The 26,419-nt window shown below is 41.1% G+C and overlaps 2 protein-coding genes across 7 annotated transcripts in view; one reads left to right on the top strand and one right to left on the bottom strand.

The window, feature by feature from the left end:
• Positions 1-26,419, top strand: part of rpl10a (ribosomal protein L10a) — a 216,846-nt gene that overhangs the window by 19,726 nt on the left and 170,701 nt on the right. Inside the window, exon 1 of one of the 2 annotated variants that reach the window (XM_072450057.1) lies at positions 11,240-11,244. The exons of the other annotated variant lie outside the window; for it this stretch is intronic. Within the exon in view, the coding sequence (XP_072306158.1) occupies positions 11,242-11,244 (3 nt within the window). The 5' untranslated portion in view covers positions 11,240-11,241. Of the gene's footprint in view, positions 1-11,239; positions 11,245-26,419 lie in introns of those variants that run through there. 2 annotated transcript variants of the gene reach the window in all.
• Positions 1-26,419, bottom strand: part of scn8aa (sodium channel, voltage gated, type VIII, alpha subunit a) — a 39,643-nt gene that overhangs the window by 4,751 nt on the left and 8,473 nt on the right. For 2 of the 5 annotated variants that reach the window (XM_072450047.1, XM_072450048.1), the window contains exons 3-26: positions 22,199-22,317; positions 21,354-21,443; positions 21,130-21,258; positions 20,107-20,198; positions 17,878-18,099; positions 17,485-17,548; positions 17,218-17,359; positions 16,381-16,587; positions 16,026-16,307; positions 15,197-15,511; positions 13,649-13,784; positions 13,177-13,415; positions 12,114-12,287; positions 11,004-11,360; positions 10,455-10,916; positions 9,220-9,337; positions 8,532-8,686; positions 8,000-8,173; positions 4,702-4,824; positions 1,144-1,428; positions 815-868; positions 602-739; positions 413-517; positions 68-338 (exon numbers count right to left, since the gene is read on the bottom strand). In XM_072450047.1, the coding sequence (XP_072306148.1) occupies positions 68-338; positions 413-517; positions 602-739; positions 815-868; positions 1,144-1,428; positions 4,702-4,824; positions 8,000-8,173; positions 8,532-8,686; positions 9,220-9,337; positions 10,455-10,916; positions 11,004-11,360; positions 12,114-12,287; positions 13,177-13,415; positions 13,649-13,784; positions 15,197-15,511; positions 16,026-16,307; positions 16,381-16,587; positions 17,218-17,359; positions 17,485-17,548; positions 17,878-18,099; positions 20,107-20,198; positions 21,130-21,258; positions 21,354-21,443; positions 22,199-22,317 (4,453 nt within the window). Of the gene's footprint in view, positions 1-67; positions 339-412; positions 518-601; positions 740-814; positions 869-1,143; positions 1,429-4,701; positions 4,825-7,999; positions 8,174-8,531; positions 8,687-9,219; positions 9,338-10,454; positions 10,917-11,003; positions 11,361-12,113; positions 12,288-13,176; positions 13,416-13,648; positions 13,785-15,196; positions 15,512-16,025; positions 16,308-16,380; positions 16,588-17,217; positions 17,360-17,484; positions 17,549-17,877; positions 18,100-20,106; positions 20,199-20,419; positions 20,512-21,129; positions 21,259-21,353; positions 21,444-22,198; positions 22,318-26,419 lie in introns of all 5 variants that reach the window. The other 3 variants (XM_072450051.1, XM_072450052.1, XM_072450049.1) reach the window with 3 other exon arrangements.

Consider the following 26,419-nt stretch of genomic DNA (forward strand, 5'->3'; position numbering starts at 1 on the left):
GAAAAAGAATCAATGTGTCAAATCTTCTCATGATGTTGGCATATGTCTTATTGTAAAAAATACTCACCAACAATAGACAAAATGACCACCACCACATCAAAAATATTCCAGCCATTAGTGAAGTAATAATGGCGAAGAGCAAAGAGTTTGAGCAGAAACTCGGTTGTAAAGGCTACAATGAAGATGAAGTTGACCCAGTACAGGACCATCTCAGTTTCATCGGATTGATCATCTGTTTCCACCATCATGGTTACCATGTTGAGGCAAATGAGGATCATGATGGTGATGTCAAAGACCTGCTGCGTCACAAAGTCAAACACCATCCCCTGAATCATGTTCTACAGAAGGACAGAAGTGCATGTGTTTAAAATACATTTGACTATTTTAAAACAAGAATAAACATTCAGCTCACCGTTGGTCGTGGGATAGGTTTTTGTGGCTTTTTGGAGCCCAATTTTTTCATTGCATTATAATATTTTTTCTGTTCTTCTGTCATGAAGATATCTTGACCTCCAAAGTAAAGGGACAAAACAAGATTTGGTCATAATCTGTATCAGAATCAATCAAATATGGTAATAATTTGAGCAAGAAAAGGTCTTATCTTTTTCTTCTGCTGGTTGAAATTGTCAATGATCACACCAATGAACAGGTTGAGAGTGAAGAAGGAGCCAAAAATTATGAAAATTACAAAATAGATGTACATATAAATGTTCACTTCATAGGCCGGCTGGTCTTCCACCTGAAAAAGATACGGAATGGCATTAGTGTCATTAGTAGCATAAAGAGTAATAGGGAATAGAATAATATGACCTACATTTCTGGAATCAACAGCTGCATACATGATGTCCATCCAACCCTTAAAAGTTGCCTGTAAAAGAAAATTAACATTTAAAACAGGTGAACTAGTCAAAATGAATGAAAAAGTAGAGTACTCAAACAAAAATCAACACCTTTTCAGCGTGTGGTACAGCTTGTGCACAGATACAAAGAAATAGACATGGAGACACACAGAAAATACAAATGAATGACACATATATACCACAGCGGACTTTAAATGGATGGAATCAAGGCAAATTGGGAAAATATTTAACATGCGCCATATACAGAATGAAAACAGGTAGATGACAACAGCCAATGTCTCACCACTTGTAGAAGTGCAAGATATCCAGCTCCCACATTGTCAAAGTTGATCTTGACATTCTTCCACCGAACCTCAGTGTGATTATTTTTGATAAGCTCCAGGCATTCTGTCTTGTTGTTGACAATATCAACAGGAAAGTACTCTTCTGATGTTTCATTGAAACAGTAGTAGTACTTGCCCGCAAACAGATTGACCCCCATGATACTGAAAATCAGCCAAAAGATGAGGCAAACCAGCAACACATTCATAATGGAAGGGATGGCACCCACCAAGGCGTTGACTACCACCTATAGACCAAACCAGGAAAGAAGAGACAAGAGACTGTGAGAAGCAACAAACCAGTGTCCTTCAGCCCTACATCACAACATAGTGCTATGGCATGAGCTTTAATACATCTAGATTCTTAAAAATCCACTTCAACCTTATCATTTTGTCTACAAAAGGCTGACACAATGCACCCTGTGCACTGCAGTCAGAGAGCAGTGTGTTCCATTCTACTTAGAGAAGTGTTGATGGGACTGAACATACTCTCATACTCATGTATAGACAGTACAGTATACTGATGCTAAAAAACAGAAATCTGTGGTTTTAAAAAGTATAATGAATATCCCCAAAGCTATGTGCTCATGTCAAACAGTATTAACTAGAGAAGAATTATAACTGGGTTATCACAAAAATTATAAACACAAACTAGGTGACACAGATCAATCTTCATTTGAATTTAAATGTATTCGACCTAGACAACCTTATAAAAATAAAATATCTCATGTGGCAGATTTGACCAAAGACTAGATTTCATTACCATAGCACCATGAAGTGACCTAACAATACAAGTCAAATGTTAAAATATTTTGCCCACCCCACCCACAAAACGTCACATTTCTAGCCTTTCAAAGTGATTTCCTGGTGGTAATTGTATAAGTAATCATAAGCTCAGCTCACTACCAGTGTTAGGCAGGCCGAGCAGCAGCTCGCAGGCACAGCTGAGCATGCATGTCTATTTTGTGGAGCCATATTCCCTCTTCATAACAGCTTCAGGAGCTGAAGTGCAGGACTCTCTTAGTAAGTACACAGTCTTCACTCATCAGGGCCTCCCTGGTGAAATCAATTATTTGTATTGAATTGTAATTAGAGCAAAGGCTGTATTACTCACTAAGAGAAAGACTCTGAGCTCCATATGGAGTCAAATTGAACCACTTTAAAGATTAATACAGAAATACGTCATGCTATGCGGAAAGCATTCTCAGAAAGAGGGAAAATGGCTTTCAAAATGCAAAATGTGCATCAGCAGTTATTCTACATGCGTGTTACATGGCATTGTGCAATCTCAAGAACCGCTCAAATCAATCAATAAATAAACAGAGTAATGAGTGAGTATGGAGATAATGACTGAGGAGATCATTGATGTGTCAAATCAGCCAATTAGATTTGTTCTATAAATATAAAAATATTGTAGAAATGCTGCTAAACTAGTCAATAAAGTGGATCTACAACAAAGCTGTATTTGTATTTATTTTATTAAGAGTGTGAAATCAGCCTGGAGTCTAGCTGAGGTCAGTCTTTTGGAGATGTGGATGGGTCAAGTGCCATTCAAAAATAATTAGTATAAAAATGCTTGTCACCTACCTCCAGTTTTAAAATCTGTCTCACACTGGCTGTCAGCTCTCCAACAAACTCTGTTTATTTATTCATTTATTTGACTTTAATTTGGCTCTATTCAATTCAAACAAAAATGGCAACTCCATTAATGAACATAAACATTATAGTATAAGTGATACAGCAGGATCAAGTCCCTCTCTGTCCCTTTGGTCAGGCTGGGCCACTCTGACCTGTACGTACATACACCCCACAGAGTGAGGACATTCAAAGGGCAGAGTTGACATTTTACAAAAGCCCCATAATAAAGGTATTCTAGCATGTACAAACCCAAAATGACATGGGTGCATCCAAAATATTGATCATAGATGTAAAATAAAAGCTTTATCATCCATAATGCCTATCCAGGGCCTAAAAGCATTGATGTCTGCTCCATGCAACAGCATCACCTTTACTCACTGGAGAACTGGATATGAATGTAGTACATATAATGACACAAGCCCACATCTCCTGCTGGGATGGGAGTTTTGGTACTACATACACAAGGGCTTTGTGTACATAAAAAACTCTTGTATTTGTATATGAGCCATCTACAGTTTGAGTGGACAGTTGTTGCCTTCCATTTTCACTTCCTGTGGGAGTGGAAGGCAACAGGAAGCCAGGGCCTGCTATTTGTGCTATATGTGCCATGGCATGACAGCTAATGTCTTGTGGGAAATGGCAGCTTTTCATATTTGCCAAGTTTCTGCAAGCAAAGAGAGAGGTGCTTTTAATTACATCTAAAGATCAACCTGTCTCTATTTTGTGGAAAACTAATATTTACCTTCCTTTCAGAAGCTTCCAACAGCTCAGCTAGACTAATGCTGCAATGTAAAACACTGTAATGGCAGAAGCTTGTATATATATTTGTTTCTCTCAAAGCCACAACACTGTATGTGTGTGGTTTCTGTCTGAGTCTTGGATGCAGAAAGATCCTGGACAAGCAGGAGAATCATGTGACCCTCTCTTGGCTCGTCCTAGTCGAACCAGGTTGATGGAGGGAGCAGTGGAGGGGACAGGTTGAAGAGGAGGAGGAAGAGAAGGATGAGTGAGTGTTGGGCTGATTGAAGTAGGTGAAGAAAAGCTCAAACTAGAGGACAAGGCAATCAGTCAGAGAAGAGAGGGAAGGAGAGGGGTGAAAATGTTTGAAGGGAAAGAAAAAGAAACAAAAGGTTCTACAGTGACAACAACCAGGTGCAACCTAACACTGCCGCCAGTCACAGGGACCACCAATCAAATGTATGTGGGAAGAGATGGTTGAACCAAGTATATCTCCATGGATATTTAATCATGTAAACTATGAAACAGAAGAGTGGTTTGGCGCTGCCTGGTTCCTGCTGGTTGTTCTCAGCGTCAGATGCAGTGAGATATGAGCGGGGGAGAGGGTTATGGAGCAGGGGGCATGTGACAGGGGGCATGTGACAGGGGGCATGTGACAGGGGGGGGACTCATTTGAAAGCAGTGGTTGACAATCAGCTAATTGTTGATTTGAATGCTCTATGAGATGGCATGAACGTTTTGTTAGCCTTGACAAATTTCACACGGACTTTGGCGAATCAAGAAGAAGAAAATAGAATGATTCTTTATTTGTCAGTTTTGTGATGAGGCAGCTTTGTGATTTTTTCTATTTTTTTCTTTTGGATTTAGTTGTAAATATACATTTTAATTCCAATGTTCAATTTGTGAGAGGATATTTAACTTAAGTCAGTTCCCAGCTGCATCATGACTTATTGTTTAGCTCTAACAAAGGCATGGTACGGGATTGCGCATGGAAAGGTGACTTTTTGGCTTTCATTTGGTTGCTTCGAAAAAATCCCCCAATAAATTGGAGTTTTTTTTGTCCTGAGGTTTTAAATCAGTTCTAGCATGCTTTAAACTGTTGAATGGGCATGCGGAAGGATCAGCTGCTTAGCTTTGGATCTTACCCTCATCCCTTCAAAACGTGACAAGGCTCTGAGGGGTCTCAAGGCCCTTAGTGTCCTGAGTGATTTAATGGGCCCTAGATCGGAGTAGCCCAGCGCATTAGCTACAAGGCTGACTATAGACACCTACACAAAAACAGAGAAGCAAAAGAGGTTCCAGACTGTTAGAAGTGAGGTTCACTAGGGAATAGGCCTGGCATAGGCGGAGAGTTGTCGACATACACACATAAATGTATATACATGTATAATATTGCATTTATACATGTATATACACCAAGAGAGAAGGTCAGTGTTTAGTATAGGTTTTATGTGCGTGATAATTTTAGTTGCAGGGATTATTTTTTTCTGTTATGTGGGGAAGTTGACAAGATAGGGAAGTCCATTGTACCTGTAAAGAAACTGGTGGTTGAGAGAGAGAGAGAGAGAGAGAGAGAGAGAGAGACGGGGAAGGAGACACATTTAGTTCAGATACAAGCAGAAGCAGAAGGGTTGGGGGAGAGCAAGAGGAGGGAGAAGGGAAGTGGTTCCCCTGTAGAAGTTGATAAAAACCCAACAGACTTGAGAGCCTTACCCTTGCCCCTCTAACAAAGTCCCTCCATGTCGCTCTTGGGAGGAGGCATAAATTCCCATATAATTTAAGACAGACAAACTAATGGAACCTAAGAAAAAGAATACAGGTAAACATGTACACGTCTGTCATTTTGTCTTGTTAAACATTTATCCAAAGCTCACACAGCAATAAAGTGAAAGGGGAGGTCACATAAACCACACACACGAAAGGGGACGGAGGTTAGGAGCAGATCAATTATGGTTCATAACAATAGCACCGGATGGCACTGAAAGGACATAATTACACCTTGTACAGTCAACTTACACACAGGTACCAAGGATTAACACACAACCTCAAAGAAACTGGCATGAGCCCACTCAAGGCACTGTCAAGTTACGATCTTTTTTTTTTAACGCTATTTACCTTTTTTGTAGCAAGTGATTCTTATTTTGATTCAAAGGATTCGATCGAATTACTTTTAGTCTAAAATGTGTACTTTTTTGTACATTTGACTCAAGGGATGTTTGCCAGTTCCTTCCTTTGAAATAAGTAAGATTAACAACAGTGAAGACATGTACCTTGAACCAGCCACTTGACACCAACTCGTCAAACTCACAAGCTTACCAAAGTCACGGAGGGAGGATTAACCAAGCAAAATCTGAATTTGGACTGAAAACGCAATAAATAGGAGGCTCAATTTGAAGGACGTCACAGATAATAAAGCACATAAGTCACATAAGAGGTTGATAAACATAGTAAATGTAGCTGCGTTCACGTGTATAGAATTGTCCCACATCCACATCTGGTCGACATAACAAATGTGGGCGTCAAATAAAGATTTTGCTTGGATCTACGCTAGTTTTGGGGTTATCGTCACCTTCAGCCTGACCCCCAGACGTGCCCCCTTTAGGGTACCCGACCTCTGGCCCCCAGCTGAGCCAGCAGTGCAGAAGTGGCATCAGGTCCTTCTCATTGAGCTCTGCAAGGCAAGGCCAGTGACATCTGACGCTGTGGTCCCATGATGACGACAGCACAAACCAAAGCCAAATGAAACAAACTAAAATCAAAAGAAAGAAACAGAACAATGACGTAATCTGAGTGGAAAAGAAAGATGAGCGAGGAATGACAACTTTAATAAACTCAAGTGGGCTAATCGCATAAGAAATGTTTTGTATTGTATTCCTTCCAAACAATTGAAACATACACGAACAACAAAAAAAGAGAATAAATCAAAAGGGATGATGAGGAGAACACACAGGCCGGTCTAATGATGGTGCCCCGTCATAGAGAGTCAGATCACACAACACAAGACAGCAGAGGCCACAGCACAAGCCAAACTCACCACCATGTTTTCAGAGGGGCGTTTGTGAAGACCACACTTACCGCCGACCGCCTGTCACCACCATCATTACATCTCAGCACAGTCTCAACACATTTCTGGGTCATACTTTCAACAGGTATAGGAAGAGGACAAAGGGGGGGAGGAGAAAGAAGGGATGTCAGTCTGTTTACGCCTTTGCAAACGTGCCAAACACACCCACAGCAGGGCGAGGTCTTTGAGAGTAGTGATACTGACTAGTTAATAAGAAATATATTTGCTTGTTATGGTCCCTGAAACAAAATTGGCCTAATAAATGAGTCTAATACATGTATCTAAACTATCTCAGTACTGAAGCTACACTGGCTGTAGTCAGAATGAGATATGGGATAGGAAACTAACAGTGAACACCTGCTGTGTGTTCAGGAGGTAAGGCACCACTGCTCATGACAGGTGTCCGTTTATAAGTATTGCCTGACGGTGGACACTGTGGAGAGGTGGAGGTTAAATCAAGAAGAAAGTCAGAAGTCTGGAGCATTCTGGGGGTTTTTTCAGCAAGTGATCAATGCCAACATAATATTAACTAAACTAGGGGATTATTCAGTCCTTGTGAATTGTGTGGTATAAATACATTTTCATACTAACAAAAGATTCAATGTAAATTAAGGAAATATAATTTACAATGATCACAGGAAAGAAGGAATACTCCCGAGTCTGTGCTTTCGTACTTTCAGACAAAAGACAAGGAGCAGAAAAGTACAATGAGAAAGGACAAAGGCACATATCAGACATTGTACAGGGCAAAGAGACAGGAACTACTGCATCGGCTCTGAGTATGACTTGAAAATGATTTGGTTATGGGTTTCACTAGGATTGTTTCCTCTACAGTGATTTTTGTAAAATAATTTGATTCGTCACATGTAGAGTTTTTTAAATATAACCACAAGTTCAAGCACCTCAGAGTTGTAGAATGGCGAGGCAGATAAAAACTGCTGCTTGATGGAGCTTAAATGTGACAGAGGCACATTTACACTTGACAGGGACAGACACAGTAGTCCTGCAAAACACAGTCCCTGTAATCTCATGTAATTATAAAGCAACATGTCACAACATTGACTCCCCATCATGCAGCAGGAAACTGAAACCTGCTCTTTACCAGCTAACCACATCCAACAGAAAACCCTTTTGAGACATTTAAATCTCTGACAATAGACATTTGTTTTTCCTAACTCTATGTGGTATTGACATCATTTCCTGAATCATAGAAAAGGATCATGGTTTTGACTTTAGGATATTATCCTAAAGTCAAAACCATGATCCTTTTCTATGATTCAGGAAATGACTTTGGTGTTCTTGCTGTTGGTTTGTGGTGTTGCTGATGACGTTATAAAATCCTCTTCAATCAAACACAAATAGAAAAAAACCCGACTTACATCAACAATGAAAAAGTCCAGCCAACACCAGGCATTGGTGAAGTACTTCACAAACCCATAGGCCACCCATTTGAGTAACATCTCCAGGATAAAGATGTAGGTGAACACCTTGTCAGCAAACTCCAAAACAGTTCGAACGGTTTTCCTCTGTTCGATGTACACATCCTCAAAAGCCTGTAGAAGACCATACGTCAGCCACAAATGGTTATAACAGTTTCATTCAAAAGTACGCAGCAGAGCAGACTCACTATTACACAAATAATGATTAACACAACAATATGCTGGCTATGATAATGTAAAGGAGGTGTAGTCTTTATTTTGATAGGATAGGACATGCTTCAAAACCTTCAAGAATAAATTGTCCAGTCCATTACTCACATGTCCCACTGAGCCCTCCCCCAACTGACTGCCCCACTGGGAACACCCCCCATAAAACTGCTACTGTGATGTATAGTGCTTCTATCAGTGCCTATTCTACTGCAAACTGAGGTCCCTTAAAGAATAGTGTTTTTACAGAGCAGGAGTTTCTCACCAGGGCCCCACTACTGAGGAGGATCATGAAGATGATGAGGGTCTCAAACCAATTGTGTTCTACGATCAGGTAACAGGTCTTCCTCAGGAACCACCAGGGCTTTCCCCAGCCATGGGTGATGGGCACATCACAGCACTTGTACTTGGCCACACACCCTGCAAGCACACGCACACACACAAACAGACAAACAAACAAACAAGCAAACAAACAAGCACACGCACAAACAGACAAACAAACAAACAAGCACACGCACACACACAAACAAACAGACAAACAGACAAACAAACAAACAAACAAACAAACAAACAGACAAACAGACAGACAAACAAACAAACACACACATCATTTGAATTATTACCTGTACTATTATCACTGTACCACTTCTGCTCAGTATTATATATACATTGTACCAGGTTTTTGCAGTGATTTTAGTTCAATGTTTCTATGACAATATCAACATTCCTAAATGTTGAATTGGACAACTTAGATCAGTGACATATTCAATTCTCTTGCTATTTTTTTTTTCATTCATACCAAAGAATCAGCAAGATTATTCTAATCATTTAATTTGTATTTACATATGGACCTAAGCCATGGCACAGCTGTCCACCCAGGGCTGCTCTGACATGAATAGTCTGCACACAGGAGACTACTATGGATACGAGTAGAATAGAACCAACAGCCTCACCATCTGTCCAACACGCCTCTGGCTCCATGTACTCCTCTACCGTCTCCACTACAACCACTTCCTCCACATCGGGCTTGATGTCTATGGTGCTGCCCTCCGAGGAACTGGTGTCATCGAGCTGCAGCGACAAAGACACATTCATTAGGTACAACGTCATATTTTTTTACCTACAATCTATTTTCAGTAACAGTGGCTTTGTTTGCATGCAAACATCTGACCATAATCTGATTTCTGGAGTTATCAGATTATTGAAATGTCATGTACTAGTTAAATCTGAGTTATTTCTGGTCGTTCACACTTGTGCAGGTTTTGACAAGGGAAAATAAGCGAAGATAATGGTAAAGACAAAGAGAAAAGGTTGAAGATTATTATTTTAAAATGCATTCCAAATACAACAATTACCCTACCAGATGTTTCAGATTTCTTGGGTCCGTGTAAACACACACCACTAGCTAAAAAGGTAGGCTTTATTTAAATATTATTTTAAAATTGGGTAGAACAACTCTTTAAAGTACCCAGCATGTGTGTTTAAATAAAATAAGCCTACTGTCACATATTGAACAATACACAATTACCACTGTAATCGGAACAGTGTGTTTAACCAAATAGCAAAGAAAATACATATACATGGACAAGTGGACAAGTGGACAAGTGGACAAACAGGAAGAAGGCTTCACTGATCGTTTTACAGAGCTTAGAGAGAGAAAAGAATGGATGTGATAGAAGCGCCTAATATTACATCTACATGAACACAAATGGAATATCAAGTGACTGAACATCTGCCCTGAAAGTCTTCTAAATACATTTTGTAAAACTACATTCCTCGACAGATGTCCATTTCATCCATGCAGCCGTTTTTTATGGAAGACTCAGTTGACTAATGGAGAAGAGTGACCAGCTACAGCCACGGCAGTGCATTTATCCATGCAAGGATAAAGATGATAAAGAATAAGGATGTAGATCATATTTTCACATTTACTAATATACTTAATCCTGAAAAAATATAGCACACTTGTATGCTCTACTGACTTTAACACAGTGCAAAGATGAGAAGTGCAAAAACTTCTTTGCTGTTGTTGCAAACTATTTAAATGTGTTTAAATATGACATGATGTTGAATGAAGTAAAATCGTAGTATGTTACCAAATATATTATCTAATCTTGATACTGATCTTGATACTGGGATAGCAAATGCAAGAAGTATTTTATTTTATTTAAAGGCCTTGAGGACTAACCTCTTTACTGTTTTCGATGTCTGACTCGCTGCTGAAGTCCTCTGTATTCAGGTTTTCGAAGTCCGACTCTCCGACAGCGATGGGCACGCAGACGGTCAGGTTTGGGTTGTGGATGAACGACATGTGGGCATCATCCAGCACATACTTGCCAACGCTGCTGCCAATGCCACTGGTGGTCCCGTTACCGTTCTTGGTGTAGTCCAGGTCTCGGTTGATGTCGACCCCAGTGTGGTTAGCAATGCAATTCACTTTGTTCCCATACATGTCTTCAAGTGGTTTTTGCTCGTCTTCCAGAGGTTTTTTGGCCATCACGATTCGCATCTTCGCTTTAAACCAGGCAATTCCCTTCTTGATGCGCATAACGGAGATCTGCAGGTTGTTTGGTTCCCCGTCATCATCGGTGGCTGCTAAGTTGTCGGCGCTGAACGAGCTCAGCAGCAAGGCAAGAAACAAGTTCAACACCTAGAGATGAGATTAAAAAAAATTGTTTTATTTCACTCAAGCCAAATCCTGCTGCATGTGTGAACGTCATGTTTTCACAGCACTCACCACTAAATTACCGATGACCATGACCATCATAAAGACAATGAGGCACATGGCCTGACCAGCGACCTCCATGCAGTCCCACATGGTCTCAATCCACTCTCCACACAGAACCCGGAAGACGATCAGAAATGAGTGGAAGAAGTCGTTCATGTGCCAGCGGGGCAGCTCACAGTCCTGAGCGATCTTACACACACAGTCTTTGTAGCTCTTGCCGAACAGTTGCATGCCCACCACAGCAAAGATGAAAACGATAATGGCCAGCACCAAGGTCAGGTTTCCCAAGGCTCCCACTGAGTTGCCAATGATTTTGATCAGCATGTTCAGGGTGGGCCAGGACTTAGCCAGTTTAAATACTCTCAGCTATGGCAGAAGAACAGAAACAAATAGAAAGTTAGTTTAAAACGGGAGCATGTACTTCCCACACCGTATGATCCCACAAAATGTTTACTTGTATTTTCTATTGCATGTCTGCGTTTGTAAAGATTTTGCTTTTAAACGTTAACTGCTTTATAAATCAAATGTAGGTTATTATTATAATTATATTACAATTAGGTTCTCTGTTTTCTCACATTGTAAAGATTTGTTTTTATAAAATCCATAACCTCCACTCTGGCCCTAATCTTAACCATAACAATACAAGAAACAAACAAAGCCCAAAACTTAATTAATTGTACCATTTATTGAGCCAAAAAACTAAACTTAACCAAAAGCTTATAACAAGGATTATATATGAAAATTATATGTTACTGAATTTTGTAAGTTCCATCCATCCCTCCATTTTCTACCGCTTGTTCCCTTTCGGGGTCGCGGGTGACTGGAGCCTATCCCAGTGACTTCGGGCCTTAGGCGGGGTACACCCTGGACAGTGGCCAACTCGTCGCAGGGCTATTTTGTAAGTTATTGTCGTTATTAGCGGCAATTATTTATACTGCTGTGCTAGGTAACCTTTCTTTGTGACTTTGGTTTGTTCTTTTCTCGCTAGCTTGAAGTTCAGTAAGTAAACAATAGTGAGCTGGTCAGTATATACATATCATTCAGACAGTTTACGTTATCTGGTGGATTTATATTCATTAAAACATAAATGCTTAAATTCAGTGTAAAAACAAGATTTACCAAACGGAATGAGCGCAGCACTGAGAGGCCCTCCACGTCTGCCAGAGCCAGCTCCACTAAACTCAGCGTCACAATGAAACCATCAAAGCAGTTCCAAGCCTCCTGGAAGTAATAATACGGATCCATGGCCACGAGCTTGAAGAGCATCTCTCCAGCGAAGATCCCTGTGAACACCTGACAACACATGGGACAAAACGATGTTCAGCTCAGTAACGCGCACACTCTGGGAACGTGAGCGCTCGATCAAAATGGCATTTGTTTTGTGACACTCTGTTTATAAATCTATCTATAGCTCAAATGTACAAGACATGTTTAAGTTTATATTTCAAAACACAAACTACCATTTACCTATAATTACAGTGTATTTAGTGTGTCTGATGAATATACTTTAATTGTGTAGTGTAGTCGGACTCATTGAGTTTTGTAACTTTATTTTGGCTCTATTTTGGGGAGGCATTATCAGCAGTGCCAGAAGATACAGTATTGATGCTTTATTGATACAGCAAGCAGCCATCTTTTCATAGAAATTGCATTGTAATTCTCCTTATGTGATATAAACTATGCTAAACCCAATGACATTTTGTCTCAGCTTTCCTAAAATACATTGAAAATAGCCAGGTTGAGTTATCTGTGCAGTGATTCAAGGCACCATTTCAGAGCTATCATCGATCACGTTTCATGAAATATTAATGTCAGCCCACCGGTGAGGCTGGTCCCTCTGAAGCTTTACTCAAGCAGAAGAGAGAAACATGCCACAATGAAAAAGACAGGAAACACACAAACATGACAAGTGCACAGAACACAACACAGGACACAGATGAATAATGTGCTTTCTTCTTTCCAAAGCTCTGAAAGTTGACAGTTGTTCCAAAAATAGCTCTAAAGGTCACATATTAAGCTCTTCAGTTGAGTAAAAACAGATTGGTACAAGTTCTCCAATGTTTCAAAGCAAAAAAAAGAGAGGGCTAGAAAATGAGTGTCAGACTTTCAGGATACACTTAGATTAAAAATACCAACAACACAAAAATATAGAAAGAAAAAACAATAGAAATAACATACTCACCAAATTGCCCACAGACAGCATGTCCTCAAAGTCAGTGGTCATCGGGTAGTGCTCCATTGCCATGAAGAGGGTGTTGAGAACAATACAAATAGTAATGGCTAAATCCACAAAGGGATCCATCACTATCATGTTCATAATCTCCTTGATCTTGATCCACATAGGGGAGCACTCCCAGATCAGGAAAGTGTTAGCAAACTTATACCAGCAAGGAGGACACTTGCGCTGAGACTCCTCCAGTTCTGAAGACATAGCGCGGATTAGATGTTATAATCAAGCATTATTGTGTGCAAAAGAGATGTGCATGCTATGGTACTGAAATAACTTAATGCATTGTATGTATCTGGTACTTGTTGGAAATGCAAAGCAAATAAGCAGAAAATTCATGTCAAACTTGTCAATCAATGATAGCAGCCCTAGTTAAAGAATAGTAATGAGAGAGAGCAGGTTAAATAGCTGGGTTAAATGGCAGTACCCTCCACTAGTGTGTTGGTAATGACGCTCATGACACTGTTGGCCCGCTCTTTCCGCCCAAAGGAGGTATTGAGCTGGTCCACAGACACCATCAGGGAGCCCGACAGCTTCTTCTTCACCTCAACCTCAGTAGTCGGCTGTCAGGAGGAGAGGAAGAATCAAGCACCCATGGAGAGGACATGAACACCATCCCACAGCACCACCGGAGGCAGGTGGAGGGAAGTGCACAACAGCATTGGCAGGAAAAGTAGTTGAGGATCAGATTGTTCAGAATTAGGAACAGGGCATTTTTCATTAATTTCTACCTCAATGCTGGTTTCAAGGAAGATGTGTGTATGCTGTAAATGCATGCAGGTATCAGCCAAAGTGGGAGCAATGGTTTAGGGGTATCGGACCTAATTGGGTTTGAATGTAATTAGATCATCAAGATTAAATAAAACATGAGATTTTTGTGTGCATAAATGCATCATCAGTCCTGTCATGCAATAATGGAGACTTTGCTGCCATTGCAATATAATTATTAGGTCAAAACTAGTTGAAAAATATCTCCCAATTCCGGCCATTTTACATGTATTAAAATCACATTACTTTATCTTCCTAATTTGAAACCATACAATTTATATTGCAACCATAGAGTCAAGAGAATTTCAGAGTTCATATGAGGCAGATAATTCAGATTCATTCATTTGTCATGCACAACATGCTCCAAGTCAAAGAGAAGGAGAGGAAATTACAAACACCATAGTTGAAGATCTACTGCTAGATCTACGAAAACTACCATGCTAACTACAAAGAGGAGAGACTAGTTTACTAGTGTGTACCAGGGAGAGTTTGAGAAACAGTGAGAGATAGACAGACAAGGACTGCAGCCCTCCTTTCTTAACTAAGTGTTGTCATTGAGGCTTTATCAGATGGTGTAATAGTCTCTATGTTTGGGGATATTCGCAGTGTTTTATGCAAATATGTGTTTGTGCTGATCCCCTCTGCTTCTTCCGCCTCCTACTGTAGCTCTACCCACTCAGGCTAGCAGAGGATCGGGCGCCTGCACGGAGGAGGAACACATCAACACACTGGACCATGTCATCAAATAAGCTGTTTCAATACAGAACACTGAAATATCGTTCATTGAAAAATGGTATAGACACATATCCAACGGTGCTTTAAATGTTTCCAGTGAATAATATCTATTGTTTATATATTACATTTTTAGGAACAGTATCAAACAGTATATGAACCAACAACAAAATAATGCTGGAAGTCACTGAAAGACACAGTTTAAACAAAAAATGTCTTATGGGAAAGATCTATAATAATGATAATAATAACAATAATAATCTAATCCTACTCAAATCTATTTTTTTCTCCATCCTTTGCCTATTGTTGGAGGGCAGCATACACTGCAGGGACTGGGGGAGGGAAGGCGCGAGTGCTGAGCCAAGAGATACATACGAAACTTGCAAGATGACAGAGTAGAAGATAGAATCAGACAGAGAGGTTCGGGCGGTAAGAGGCCATGCCTAGATGTAGGTCTACTCATTGACTTCCTTACACTGTCATCAGAATCTGCCTTATCTATTTTCACCTCAGGCAGAAGGCGTCCACCGAGCCCGGGGCCGATGAGGGACACCACGCCGTTGCAGTCGACCGTGCTGTTCCTCTTGCCGTGATAGCCGGTGTAGCTGTTCCGTCTGTACGGGCTGAACAGGGAGCCCCGGCGCTCCTCAAACTCCTCCACTGTGCTGTGTTCATCATCGGCAAACTCGTTCTCTGAGCCCACATCCTTACCGCGGCCCTTGAAGCTGAATATGCTGCTCTTGCTGTTGTGTCGAGACAGGAAAGGTGAGCCAGGTATGCTGAGGAGTGACTGCAGAGGAGAAAGAGAGAGGTATCGCTCAAGTCGCTCAGGAATTACCATGAATTACTCTATTTTTGTTCAGTTCATTAAATCTCGAGGTCAAGGGGAAAGAAGCTAGCTTGTGTGAGGTCTGTGAAATGAAGTGCAACCACCAGAGTTTTCCCTGAGGAAGCGTTTCTGCTGTAGTGGGCATGTGATATGAGGGTAAATGCAGAATTAGGTCAGTGATATCCTTCAAGGTCACACTGGCAGGACAGAGATTCAGGCATGTGCAGCTCGTACAACACCAAGAGCATGAGTCATGAGAACCATCCGAGCTGCCGCAAGTATTGATCCATGTATTATTAGAGCTGCTCACAAGAAATAAATCACATTTCTGACCACATACACAATGTATCTAATGGGTGGAATGTGTTAGAACAGCCAGTATATGACACAAAGGTATCATTGATCTGGGCTTAAACAAAGCTGTCAAAGGGCTCATGTCATTGGAGTAGATCATTCACTCAATCTGTGTCCTTACTTGGTTCATTATGGAAGACTTTCGACCAAGACGATTATCAGGAAACCGGAAGCGGCTCCTTTTGCCGCCGTCGTCCGACTCAGATTTGACAAACTTTTCACTGTCGCCTTTCTCTTTCTCCTGTTCTTTCTGCCGCCACTTCTTCTTGCGATTTCGGCGCTCTTTGGCACTCTTGGAGCTAAGTTTGGACATCTCTGAAGAACTGCACGATAGATGCCCTCCTCCATCGTCTTCTACTGCATCCTCTGAAACTGTGCCCGCAGAGGTTGCCATAGCAGCAGTCTAGGAAAAAAACAGAAATCCAGTCAATTTTATGAACAATCGTGAGAGCTTTTAAAGTATGAGGATGTCTTACTTGGGCGTCTTCTTGTTGTTTCTTGAGCTGCTCCAGCATAGCTTGAAATTTTTCCTCCTTTTGCAGGGCCTCCTCCATTGTGGCTTGGTTCTGCTCCTCATAAGCCATAGCAACCACAGCCAGGATGAGATTGACCAAATAAAAAGAGCCCACAAAGATTACCAGCACAAAGAAGATCATGTATGTCTTTCCAGCAGCTCTCAGGGTCTGTTTAGAGGCAGAAAAGACAGACATGGACACAAAGAGTGACAGCTGAAACATGACCCTAAACCGTGTGTCGAGCTCAGCAGAAACCTGGTCACACAATGATTCATCACAAACAAAGACGTCAGCTGTACTGCTCAGATTTGGCATTTTTGACAGCAGAACTGTATTTGCTTCCTCTTGACAGTAGGTCCAGGACAGGGCACTGGGATTCTAACACGCACACAAACACACATGTATCCGCACATATAGACAAGAGGGTCTGGTTACTGTTCATGATTCCAAGCCATTCTTTATCTGAATTTGCATCCTCACACTAGGGCTCAACGCACAGAGTTTAGCTATGTTTTAAATCAGGACATGTGCATTTTGACCTATTTCCTGGTGCTAGTTTAATGGTGTGTATAATTCTTGGTTGTATTGTGAGCTAACAATATTAAATATATTCAAATTCAATTGGTTTCATCCTTTTTTATTTATTTTGTCTCGCTTTGGACTGTGGCAACCATACAGGAAGGACATGTCGAAGATGACGTATTAGTCTAACGCATGGACTGACCTTATGTACATGAGATGTTTTCACTATATACTCTATATACTCTAACATTTCCTGCTGTGCATATGCAGACATACCAGCATGTAAAGATTTTCCCAGAAGTCCTGTGTCATGAGCCTGAAGAGAGCGAGGAAAGCCCAGCCGAAGCTGTCAAAGCTGGTGTATCCGTAGTTTGGATTCATCCCAGCTTTCATGCACATGTATCCCTCTGGGCAGCGGCTGAGGCGGAGAGAGAAGAAGCCGTTAGGCACTGACCCAACGTGACTCAGCGCTTCTTCTAATCAAACATGGAAATCACACTGGTCTCACTGGGACCAGGAGCAAAGGCTGTGACAGAAACTCACCCAGAGTCTGAGCTGTTTCCACAAAGAAGGGCGTCTAACTGATTAGGCAGGAAATAGAAGTTGGCTGAAGAGAAAACAAACATCGAGTCATTAAATGTGTGTATTATCTTTCCAATGCTTTAATAAGTATCCACAATAATCCATCTTGAGCAAATTACATCGCAAACCAATCCAATGAATGAATTTCAATGAAAATGTCCAGTTATTACACATAAGCTATAGGGTTTTTTTGCCAAATAAAGCCCCCCAGTATTTTTGCTTGCTTATGCGTGTATTTTCAAAAGGCTACAGTCTACACGGTGCCAAAGTGACATATTGTTTTTTTGGTTCCAGCATATGGGCTGACTCCTGCCCCGCACCGCTGCCAGCTCACAGAGGCCGCGCTGGACTTACTCTTGTTCATGATGTACTCGTCCCAGTCGAAGCCCCTGCTGCCGTTGGCCAGGTAGCTCTCGGTGGTGTTGATGGGCCAGATCACACACTTCTGGCGCAGATTTCCCATGAACAGCTGGAGGCCGATGAGGGCAAAAACACTGAGGCAGAAAACCGTCAGGATCATCACGTCTGAGAGCTTCTTCACAGACTGGATCAGGGCGCCCACGATGGTCTTCAGTCCTGAGGTGGACACGCACGTTTACAGACCGCACAGGAGATGCACGGGCAGCACAGACCACCACATATCCTTCTACACTAAAGTACAAATGTTATGACTTTATATGGTCAAATTAAATTAAAATATGTTCTGAATTGTTACATTTAAGGCTTCAATAATCATCAGTTGTCTACATTTGATAATTGCAATTTATCACATCATCTTTTAGTACTTCTATAAAGGAAATTAAATAATAATGGATAAAAAAAACTGTATTAATACATACAGTACATTTACATATAACATATCTAGAAACAAAACAAACAGAAAATATTTAGGAGCCTTCCCACACTTTTCCTTTATGCTTTTTGGATTAAAAAAAAACACTAACTATTTTTGTAGATTCATAACAAATATGTCTAAAGTGAAATAGAGGGGGAAGGCTGCAGAAAAGTGAGAGGGAGTTTATAAGGAGGAGAACACAGCAGCACAAAGAGGAACATGAGGGGGACAATGGCACAGGCAGGGGCTGGAAAACACATGCAGTCATTTAAACTCCAAGGCTGAACAGGACCAGTTCAATGCCAGTGAAGGGCACTTTCTTGAACTGTCTTGTACAAGGTTTATAGAGCAAAGCACTGACTCCTCAAAATGTGACCCTGCAGTCTGTCTCGTCACATGTTCACTCCACACAGAGATTACCTTGGGGCCGGGCTTCCTCTGCAGCGTTCACACAAAAGAGTTGGCAAGACCACACCCTGAATCTAACTGGACACTATGGCTCAATTATCAACTACATTATATTATTCAGTGGTGTCTACGTAACCTGTTTATTGCCTTCATAGAGTGGCGAAATATGTTTACATTTGAATCTAACAGTAAATGACAGTAATATTTATTTTGAAATCACAGCATACTATTTTACTTTCACTGTACAATTCCTCAATAAAACAGTTTAGGTTTGTATTTTGCAAACAATTCTAAATTAAGTTATTCCTAAAATAACCTGTATTAGTTACTTTCCTTTCCTGTCTTTCCCCTTTTATTTTATTTGACATTGTTGAGTTTTACAGTTCCCATCAATAGAAGTGCATCTGTTCCAGTGATTAAAACGTCAATAGGTCACACAACCTTTGCGTCCCCCTATAATCTGAACGTGCTGATTCTTGTTGTATATCAAACATGTTGGCCTCAACCAAATAAATCTGTAAACAAAGTAAAAACAAAAAATCAAAAGAGGACAAATCAAACTTTCAATGCCATTTGTCAGCCAAGCTCTCGATAGGCTAGTGTTATAAAGCAAGTGACTCAAAAGCATCATGCATCATCAAGAGATGTGTTCCCAAACTAGGCTTGGCAGTCTTCATACATAAGTAATGGGTGTTTTCCTTTGGGTTTATGAGGCTATGAGCTATTCCATACCAGCATCATTGTAGGCTCGATTAGTTTAGCCTTTAAAATACAACAGTTTACATTATTTTAGGAAGCTATGGTTAAGGGAGAAGCAAATGCTTTAGTTTCTTTTTTTTAATAAAGGTTAATTACTTTTCATTCAAGCCTATATTGGTATACTATGGTCAGTAGTAGTTGTAGCTTGTGCACCGTTTCATTTTCTTGTTTAGTTGTAGTTATAGCTAAGCTTCTCCTTTAAGGGCTGTGAACCAATGTAATACAGAGCTCTTCTGAGTGATATAGAGGATAGGAGGACGTTATGGCTATTTCTGTAAGCTAGGACCGAGTTTCAGTTATTTCTGGAGGGAAACACAGCTGCCTTCGAGATCTTGAGGCTTCATAATGAGCGTGCCACTGGGGAAGAGGAGAAACATTTTCGAGGGCCCTCGAGGAGACTGCAAAGCCTATCAAAAATGTATTAGTACCATTTTTGATAATTTTGGAGGAAAAAAATAAAAATAAATGGCTGTGTCCAATTATTTAGTTGCTGCGAAAATAATAATTGTAACCATAATAAGAGTAGTGAGCAGAAAAGAAAGGGTGAGAGGATCAGCCTTAGTGTTTAAACTGAGTCTCACCTGGAATGACAGAGATTGTTTTGAGTGCTCGGAGAACTCTGAACGTTCTCAGCGCAGATACATTGCCCAGGTCCACAAACTCTGTTATATATCTGAAATAGGGGAAGGATCACACACAGAACAGCACGATGACAAAACCACACACGTCAAGAGCACAACACCAGCACCACCACCACCGAACCAGGAGGAGACGACGCCACTCAACAGAGCCTGTCCACTGAGGAGAAGGGTGGAAGGAACAAGGGAAGAGAGACAAGACACCGAGCTAACACTGACCCGCCCCCGACCGTCCCACCGCCCCATCCTGTCTTACCTGGAATTACAGAAATAGTTTTCAAAGCCCTCAACACCCTGAACGTGCGCAGAGCTGAGACATTGCCTAGGTTTACAAACTCTGTTATATACCTGCAGGATCAGACCACAGTGACAAGAGCTGGTTATTTACAGGTCAAGAAAGAGTTCATATGCAGTCGTGTCATATACAGAGCGACTTAGTGGGAACCGCCTGTCAGAGCCTTATAATCATCAAAGAGGAATGGTATTGATACTCATTTAACCTTCCATTTCCATGCAATATGAAAGGAGGCAATAAATAGTTTAGTAATTGAAGAATAGAAGGAATATTCACTCTTTCAAAGTACTTAAAAATGAAAGTGTGAGTGAGCTGCAGCTGATGACAATCCATTGTTATTTCACAGTTTTGTTGACTCTGATTACATGGCTCTGACACGCCATGCCCTGAACTGATTGTAGGAGTGTTTGGTCTTCAGCGAGAACGAGATCGCCGATTAAGAAGATGAGGGATTTCAGAAGTGTCCTGTAGAATGCAGAATGGAAACCCTTCAGACCCCAAAGAGTGGGACCACCAGAAACATGGCGCGTAAACAGAAGCACAGCAGATGGCTATTAGGCAGAGGCAGGAAAATGAGTGTATATGAGCCACAACCGCCACACATACGGTTGAGCATATGCGGAAAAAAACAACATTTTCACATCCTCAAACTATTCGAGAGATATACTCACGCCATAGAAATCACCATGAAGTCCAGCCAGTTCCATGGGTCTCGAAGGAACGTAAACCCATCTATACAGAATCCTCGCGCTGTGATTTTTACAAGAGACTCAAATGTATAAATTCCTGTGAATGTGTACCTGAAAGACAAATGCAGTGACAGAATCGGATCAAGACGTTGGATCAAAAGAAACCAGCAAGACACAAGACATAAGCGTGAGGAAATGGTACTTACTCTACTTGCTTGGACCACTCAGGAGGATCGCTAAAGGTCATGAATATACAGTTGGTCAAAATGGTACACATAATGATCATGCTGAAAAGGGTGGAACGTTGGTTAAGAAAACACACGGTGGATGAACTACTGTACATTGTTACCCAATCACATTTACATTCATCCCCCTGTTGTAATATCTATCACCTCATTTCGGACATTACTTGAGCCATGATATAATATTCAGCTGCTGCACATTTGGCTTCCTCTCTGACCAAACTATAGCACGCTGGAACGCATCCCTTTTTTCGGGGGAAGTGCTGCTTAAACGGTCGCAAAGCAGCAACACAGAGATAACGAACAGCGTGAAATAGAAGTGTTGTAGTCTTTTTGAGTTGTAAATGATTAAGAAAAGTGTCACAGTAATTCTAAACTGACACAACACAGTGCATGTACACAAACAAAGGTGACATGCGGTTTATTCTGGGCCAATTTGCTTCAGATTTGTTGAGACACGTAACATGGGTGTAAACAATAGACGTGGGACAGGCCTGTGTGTGGAGATAGACATGCTATTGTTCGCTAATAATAGGCTTTAAGAGCAGCGCTAACCTGGTTTACTCTAAAGGATGACTCATTGTTTCTATTCTTTCTGTTGTTTAACACCAGCTGCGTCTATTATAACTTAGCACCTCGCATTTTGGTGGGGTTTTTGTGATCTTTCATGCCATTAGGAGACATTTTTAAGTCTCATCTTCCCGTTTTAGCAGCAGCTGCGTGAAACATGGACTAGAACAGCATCATGAATAATAAAACAATAACTAGACACATTTTATAAGCAGTGACAAGCTCGTCTGAAAGGATATGAATGTATCAAAATTTTAATAGCAAATCGTCTAATTGGATTCAAAGGGTTTATGAAGTACAAGGCAGATGTGGCACTAAAACGGAAGATTGTCTTTCCTCTATTTAGCACTATAAATGTCTGCAAAGAGAAAAAAGAAAAGAAATTAGTAAGCAAACAAACACATTGAAAATAATGTGAATTAAGTTAAATTCAGTGTGGTATGTTTTTTCAGTCTAGTATTTGAGTTTAGCTGACCATGTATACATCTATAAATATAGTGGATTCATCATAATTTAACTGGATAAATGAGTGTGAATGATTTTGAATGTGAGTGTATTGTTTCAGTTTCAGTTGACCTGCCATGGCTTTGGTGGTTTTGAGAGAAGTAAGAGCACGGCTAAGGCTTTCTGTGGATAACCTCATTATTGTTTCAATAAAACGTGGCAATTTGCATGAAATTTTAATGACGCACTGTGCATTTGCATCAGTGACATGGAGCCGGCATCCCTCACTACATTAAGGCTACATTAAGACAGAGGAGTCAGTGGGGCGAGGGGGAACAGTGACATGTTTCATGGGAATGTCACATGATGAAGCCCGAGTACATCTAAAAGGAGCTGATATGATAGTTTTAGGCGAACATCACCAACCAATCCTAAAAACTACTTCCAGATGAGAAACAGACTAATATCAAGCTCTGTTTTTGAAGAGCAGTATGTTGTCTCTGATCATTAAGAGCTGATTCTCTTCTTTCAGAGCAGGTTCAGAGTGAGAGCCGCCTTACCCAAACCCTAACCCTAACCCTAACCCTTACCCAAACCCTAACCCTAACCCTAACCTTAACCCTAACCCTTACCCAAACCCTAACCCTAACCCTAACCCTAACCTTAACCCTAACCCTAACCCTAACCCTAACCCTTACCCAAACCCAAACCCTAACCCTAACCCTAACCTTAACCCTAACCCTTACCCAAACCCTAACCCTAACCCTAACCCTTACCCAAACCCAAACCCTAACCCTAACCCTAACCCTAACCCTTACCCAAACCCAAACCCTAACCCTAACCTTAACCCTAACCCTTACCCAAACCCTAACCCTAACCCTAACCTTAACCCTAACCCTAACCCTTACCCAAACCCTAACCCTTTGACATTTTGCTAATACTACGGCCGACAAAGTAACACACACACACAAACACACACACACACACACGCACTCACACAAACACTAACAAACAAACACACACACAAACAAACAAACAAACAAACACACACACGCACACACACAAACACTCACACACACACGCACTCACACAAACACTAACAAACAAACACACACACAAACAAACAAACACACACGCGCACACACACAAACACTCACACACACACGCACTCACACAAACACTAACAAACAAACACACACACAAACAAACAAACACACACACACACGCACACACACAAACACACGCACACAAACACAAACACACGCACACAAACACACACACACACACACACACAAACACACACACACACACACAAACACACACACACACACACGCACACACACGCACACACACGCACACACACACACACACAAACACACACACACGCACACAAACACGCACACAAACACACACACACACACAAACACACACACACACACACGCACACAAACACACACACACAGACACACACACACAGACACGCACACAAACACACACACACAGACACACACACACACAAACACATTATTTGCAGCATGTAACACAGACAAAATGAATATCATTACGTATGTAGTCTATTTCTGTAACGAATGACTAAACTGCGGCGAAGCTACTGAAATTTTCATTATATGGAGCTGAAGAGCAACCGCTGTAGCAGCAGCTGAGGAGAGTCAGAGGAGGAGCGAGGGGGATGGGAACAAGCCACAGAGATCCAGCCGACAGGAGCTACAGCATCTGCCCCATGTGAGGGTGATTCAGAGAGCCTCCTGTCAACCTTTGTCATAGGGACCACATTTTATGGTGCTCTGAGCCTGAAAGCACCAACATTAAAACACACACACACACACACACACACACACAGATGGTAGCCCAGCTGAAGCTAAATGCTAAGAGGTAACATTTCAAAACAGTCAAACAATGTAAGGTTTAACCTGTGTATCTCCGTTAAGGCTGCAGCACTTAATCGACTAATTGTGACTAGTGGACTGTAATCCTAATTTGGTCATCGTAATTGTTATCTGGACTATACAGACGGATACGAAAGGACCTTTTATAGCAAAGACAGCTGCATTTTCAAATCAAAATGAATCAATTATTTCTGATTTTCCTCAATTTTACATTTTATTCCTAGATATTCTCTCTCTAGAAGCTTCCAGTCACCATATTTCAATTTGTATTTGGTTGCTAATATCTTTAAAGTCTCAAAAACTAGTCAAACCAATCAAAGAGTAATCGCTGACCAGTCAACATCTAAAATAATCATTAGTTACAGCCCTAGTCTCCATACAATGCACTCATTTAGTTTATTGCATGTTTAAATTTAGCCCATGTCCGATTTGCACTTCCGTCTCCATCCGTCACGTCTTTGTCCTTGACAATAACTTCTCGTTGGTCTTACACAATGACGCCAGGCTGGACACAGCTCAGCTCGGCACAGCATGTCCCAGACTCACGTTTAACGCAAAAACCAAGCGAGTGCTGCGTCATCGCCCAGCCCGCCCGACACCATCTGAAAGAGGCTGGGATTCTCTCTTTTACACACACCCTCCGCTACAGAGACATGCAACTGAACCGACCCCTTCCCACTGACAAAGACTTTCAGAGCAACGCTCCTTCATCAAGGTCATCACCTGATCTGACGTCACGGCCGCTCACCTCGCCTGGGCCGAAGATACAGCCGTCCCTCTGGCATGAGAATGAGCCTAAACTGCGGGGCCGTAATTAGATTTGCTAAAAACCGACAGATGATTGTCATATTCATGTGCAATTACTGTCATACTCACAAGCAATTAAGGCCATATTCATGTGCATATAACTGATGTAAATAAGAGTGTTTTGTTTACTTACCATTAGTATTAGTATTATTCAGTCTTATGTTAGCTATTTTTACTTTACTTTATTTTATTATTATTTACTTTATTTTACTTTTATTTTATTTTATCTTTATTATATTATTATTATTTATTTTCCTCCATTCCCTATTAAGATATGAGAGGAGTTTTGTTAATAAGAGTTTTTTGTTTTGTTTATAAGAGTTTTTCTATTAACTTCCTATAAGTTATCTATCCTTTACTCTGTATCTACTGCGTTGCAACACCGAAATTTCCCCATGTGTGGACAATAAAGGAATATCTTATCTTATGATTGGGCTTCGGTAAAGGCAAGAGAGGTTAGCACGTGTACATGTATAAAAAATTGAGCACGTGTACATGTATACCTAATGAGTATTGAGCTTTTGGATTGATATTGGACAGTAATTAAAATAGCTGTTCTTGGTGTGCTGTGTTTATAGGAATCGTGTCTTCTCCTCCTGGTGTTACATAACCAGCAGTGTGCACGGCGTAAAGAGGAGTTACACGACGGGTGAAGTGAGAGGCAGAACACACCTGCATACAAAGGAACATGTGCTCTCCAAAAAACTCAGATAGCCCCGTGGTGAGGAAACACTGATGCCACTTCAGTACCCGAGGTGATACTGCGCGTACTGTGAGTATTCCAGCCAAATAAACACAAATGTATAGTTAACTCGCGAAAGGCTTTTCTCATTCCGAGAGAATTAAAATGCAAGGCTGTTACATAAATCTTAAAAATAGATAACTAAAGCTGTTTCCATGGCAAAGGTTTTAGCTATGATGCACATGCAAAATAGTCACCTCTTATACTGATTAATGATGGGCTGTAGGAGTAGTATTTTCTCATGTATCCAGCACTATGTATTCTTCAAAATGTGTCAAAACTTTTCTGCACTTCCATCAGCATCTGCAAATCGTGGCTGTTATTTCGGTTCTAATTTCAGCCCCAATTAAAAATAGAAGAATGTGACAACTGTTTAGACTGTATCCTGGCTCTTTGCACTCAAGTTCACCCAGCAGCCCTCACAGCGAGCACCAGCAGCCCTCACAGCGAGCACCAGCACCCCCTCACAACGAGCAACAGACACGAAACAAACCCTAAAGGGATTCAAAACCCTTTCTCTTTAAGACATTCCCCTGAATCTGTCATGCTACTGGTTCATT

The sequence above is a fragment of the Eucyclogobius newberryi genome, unplaced genomic scaffold (genome assembly GCF_026437365.1).
Source record: "Eucyclogobius newberryi isolate DKJ021-1_F unplaced genomic scaffold, fEucNew1.0.hap1 SCAF_17, whole genome shotgun sequence".
Classification (NCBI taxonomy): domain Eukaryota; kingdom Metazoa; phylum Chordata; class Actinopteri; order Gobiiformes; family Gobiidae; genus Eucyclogobius; species Eucyclogobius newberryi.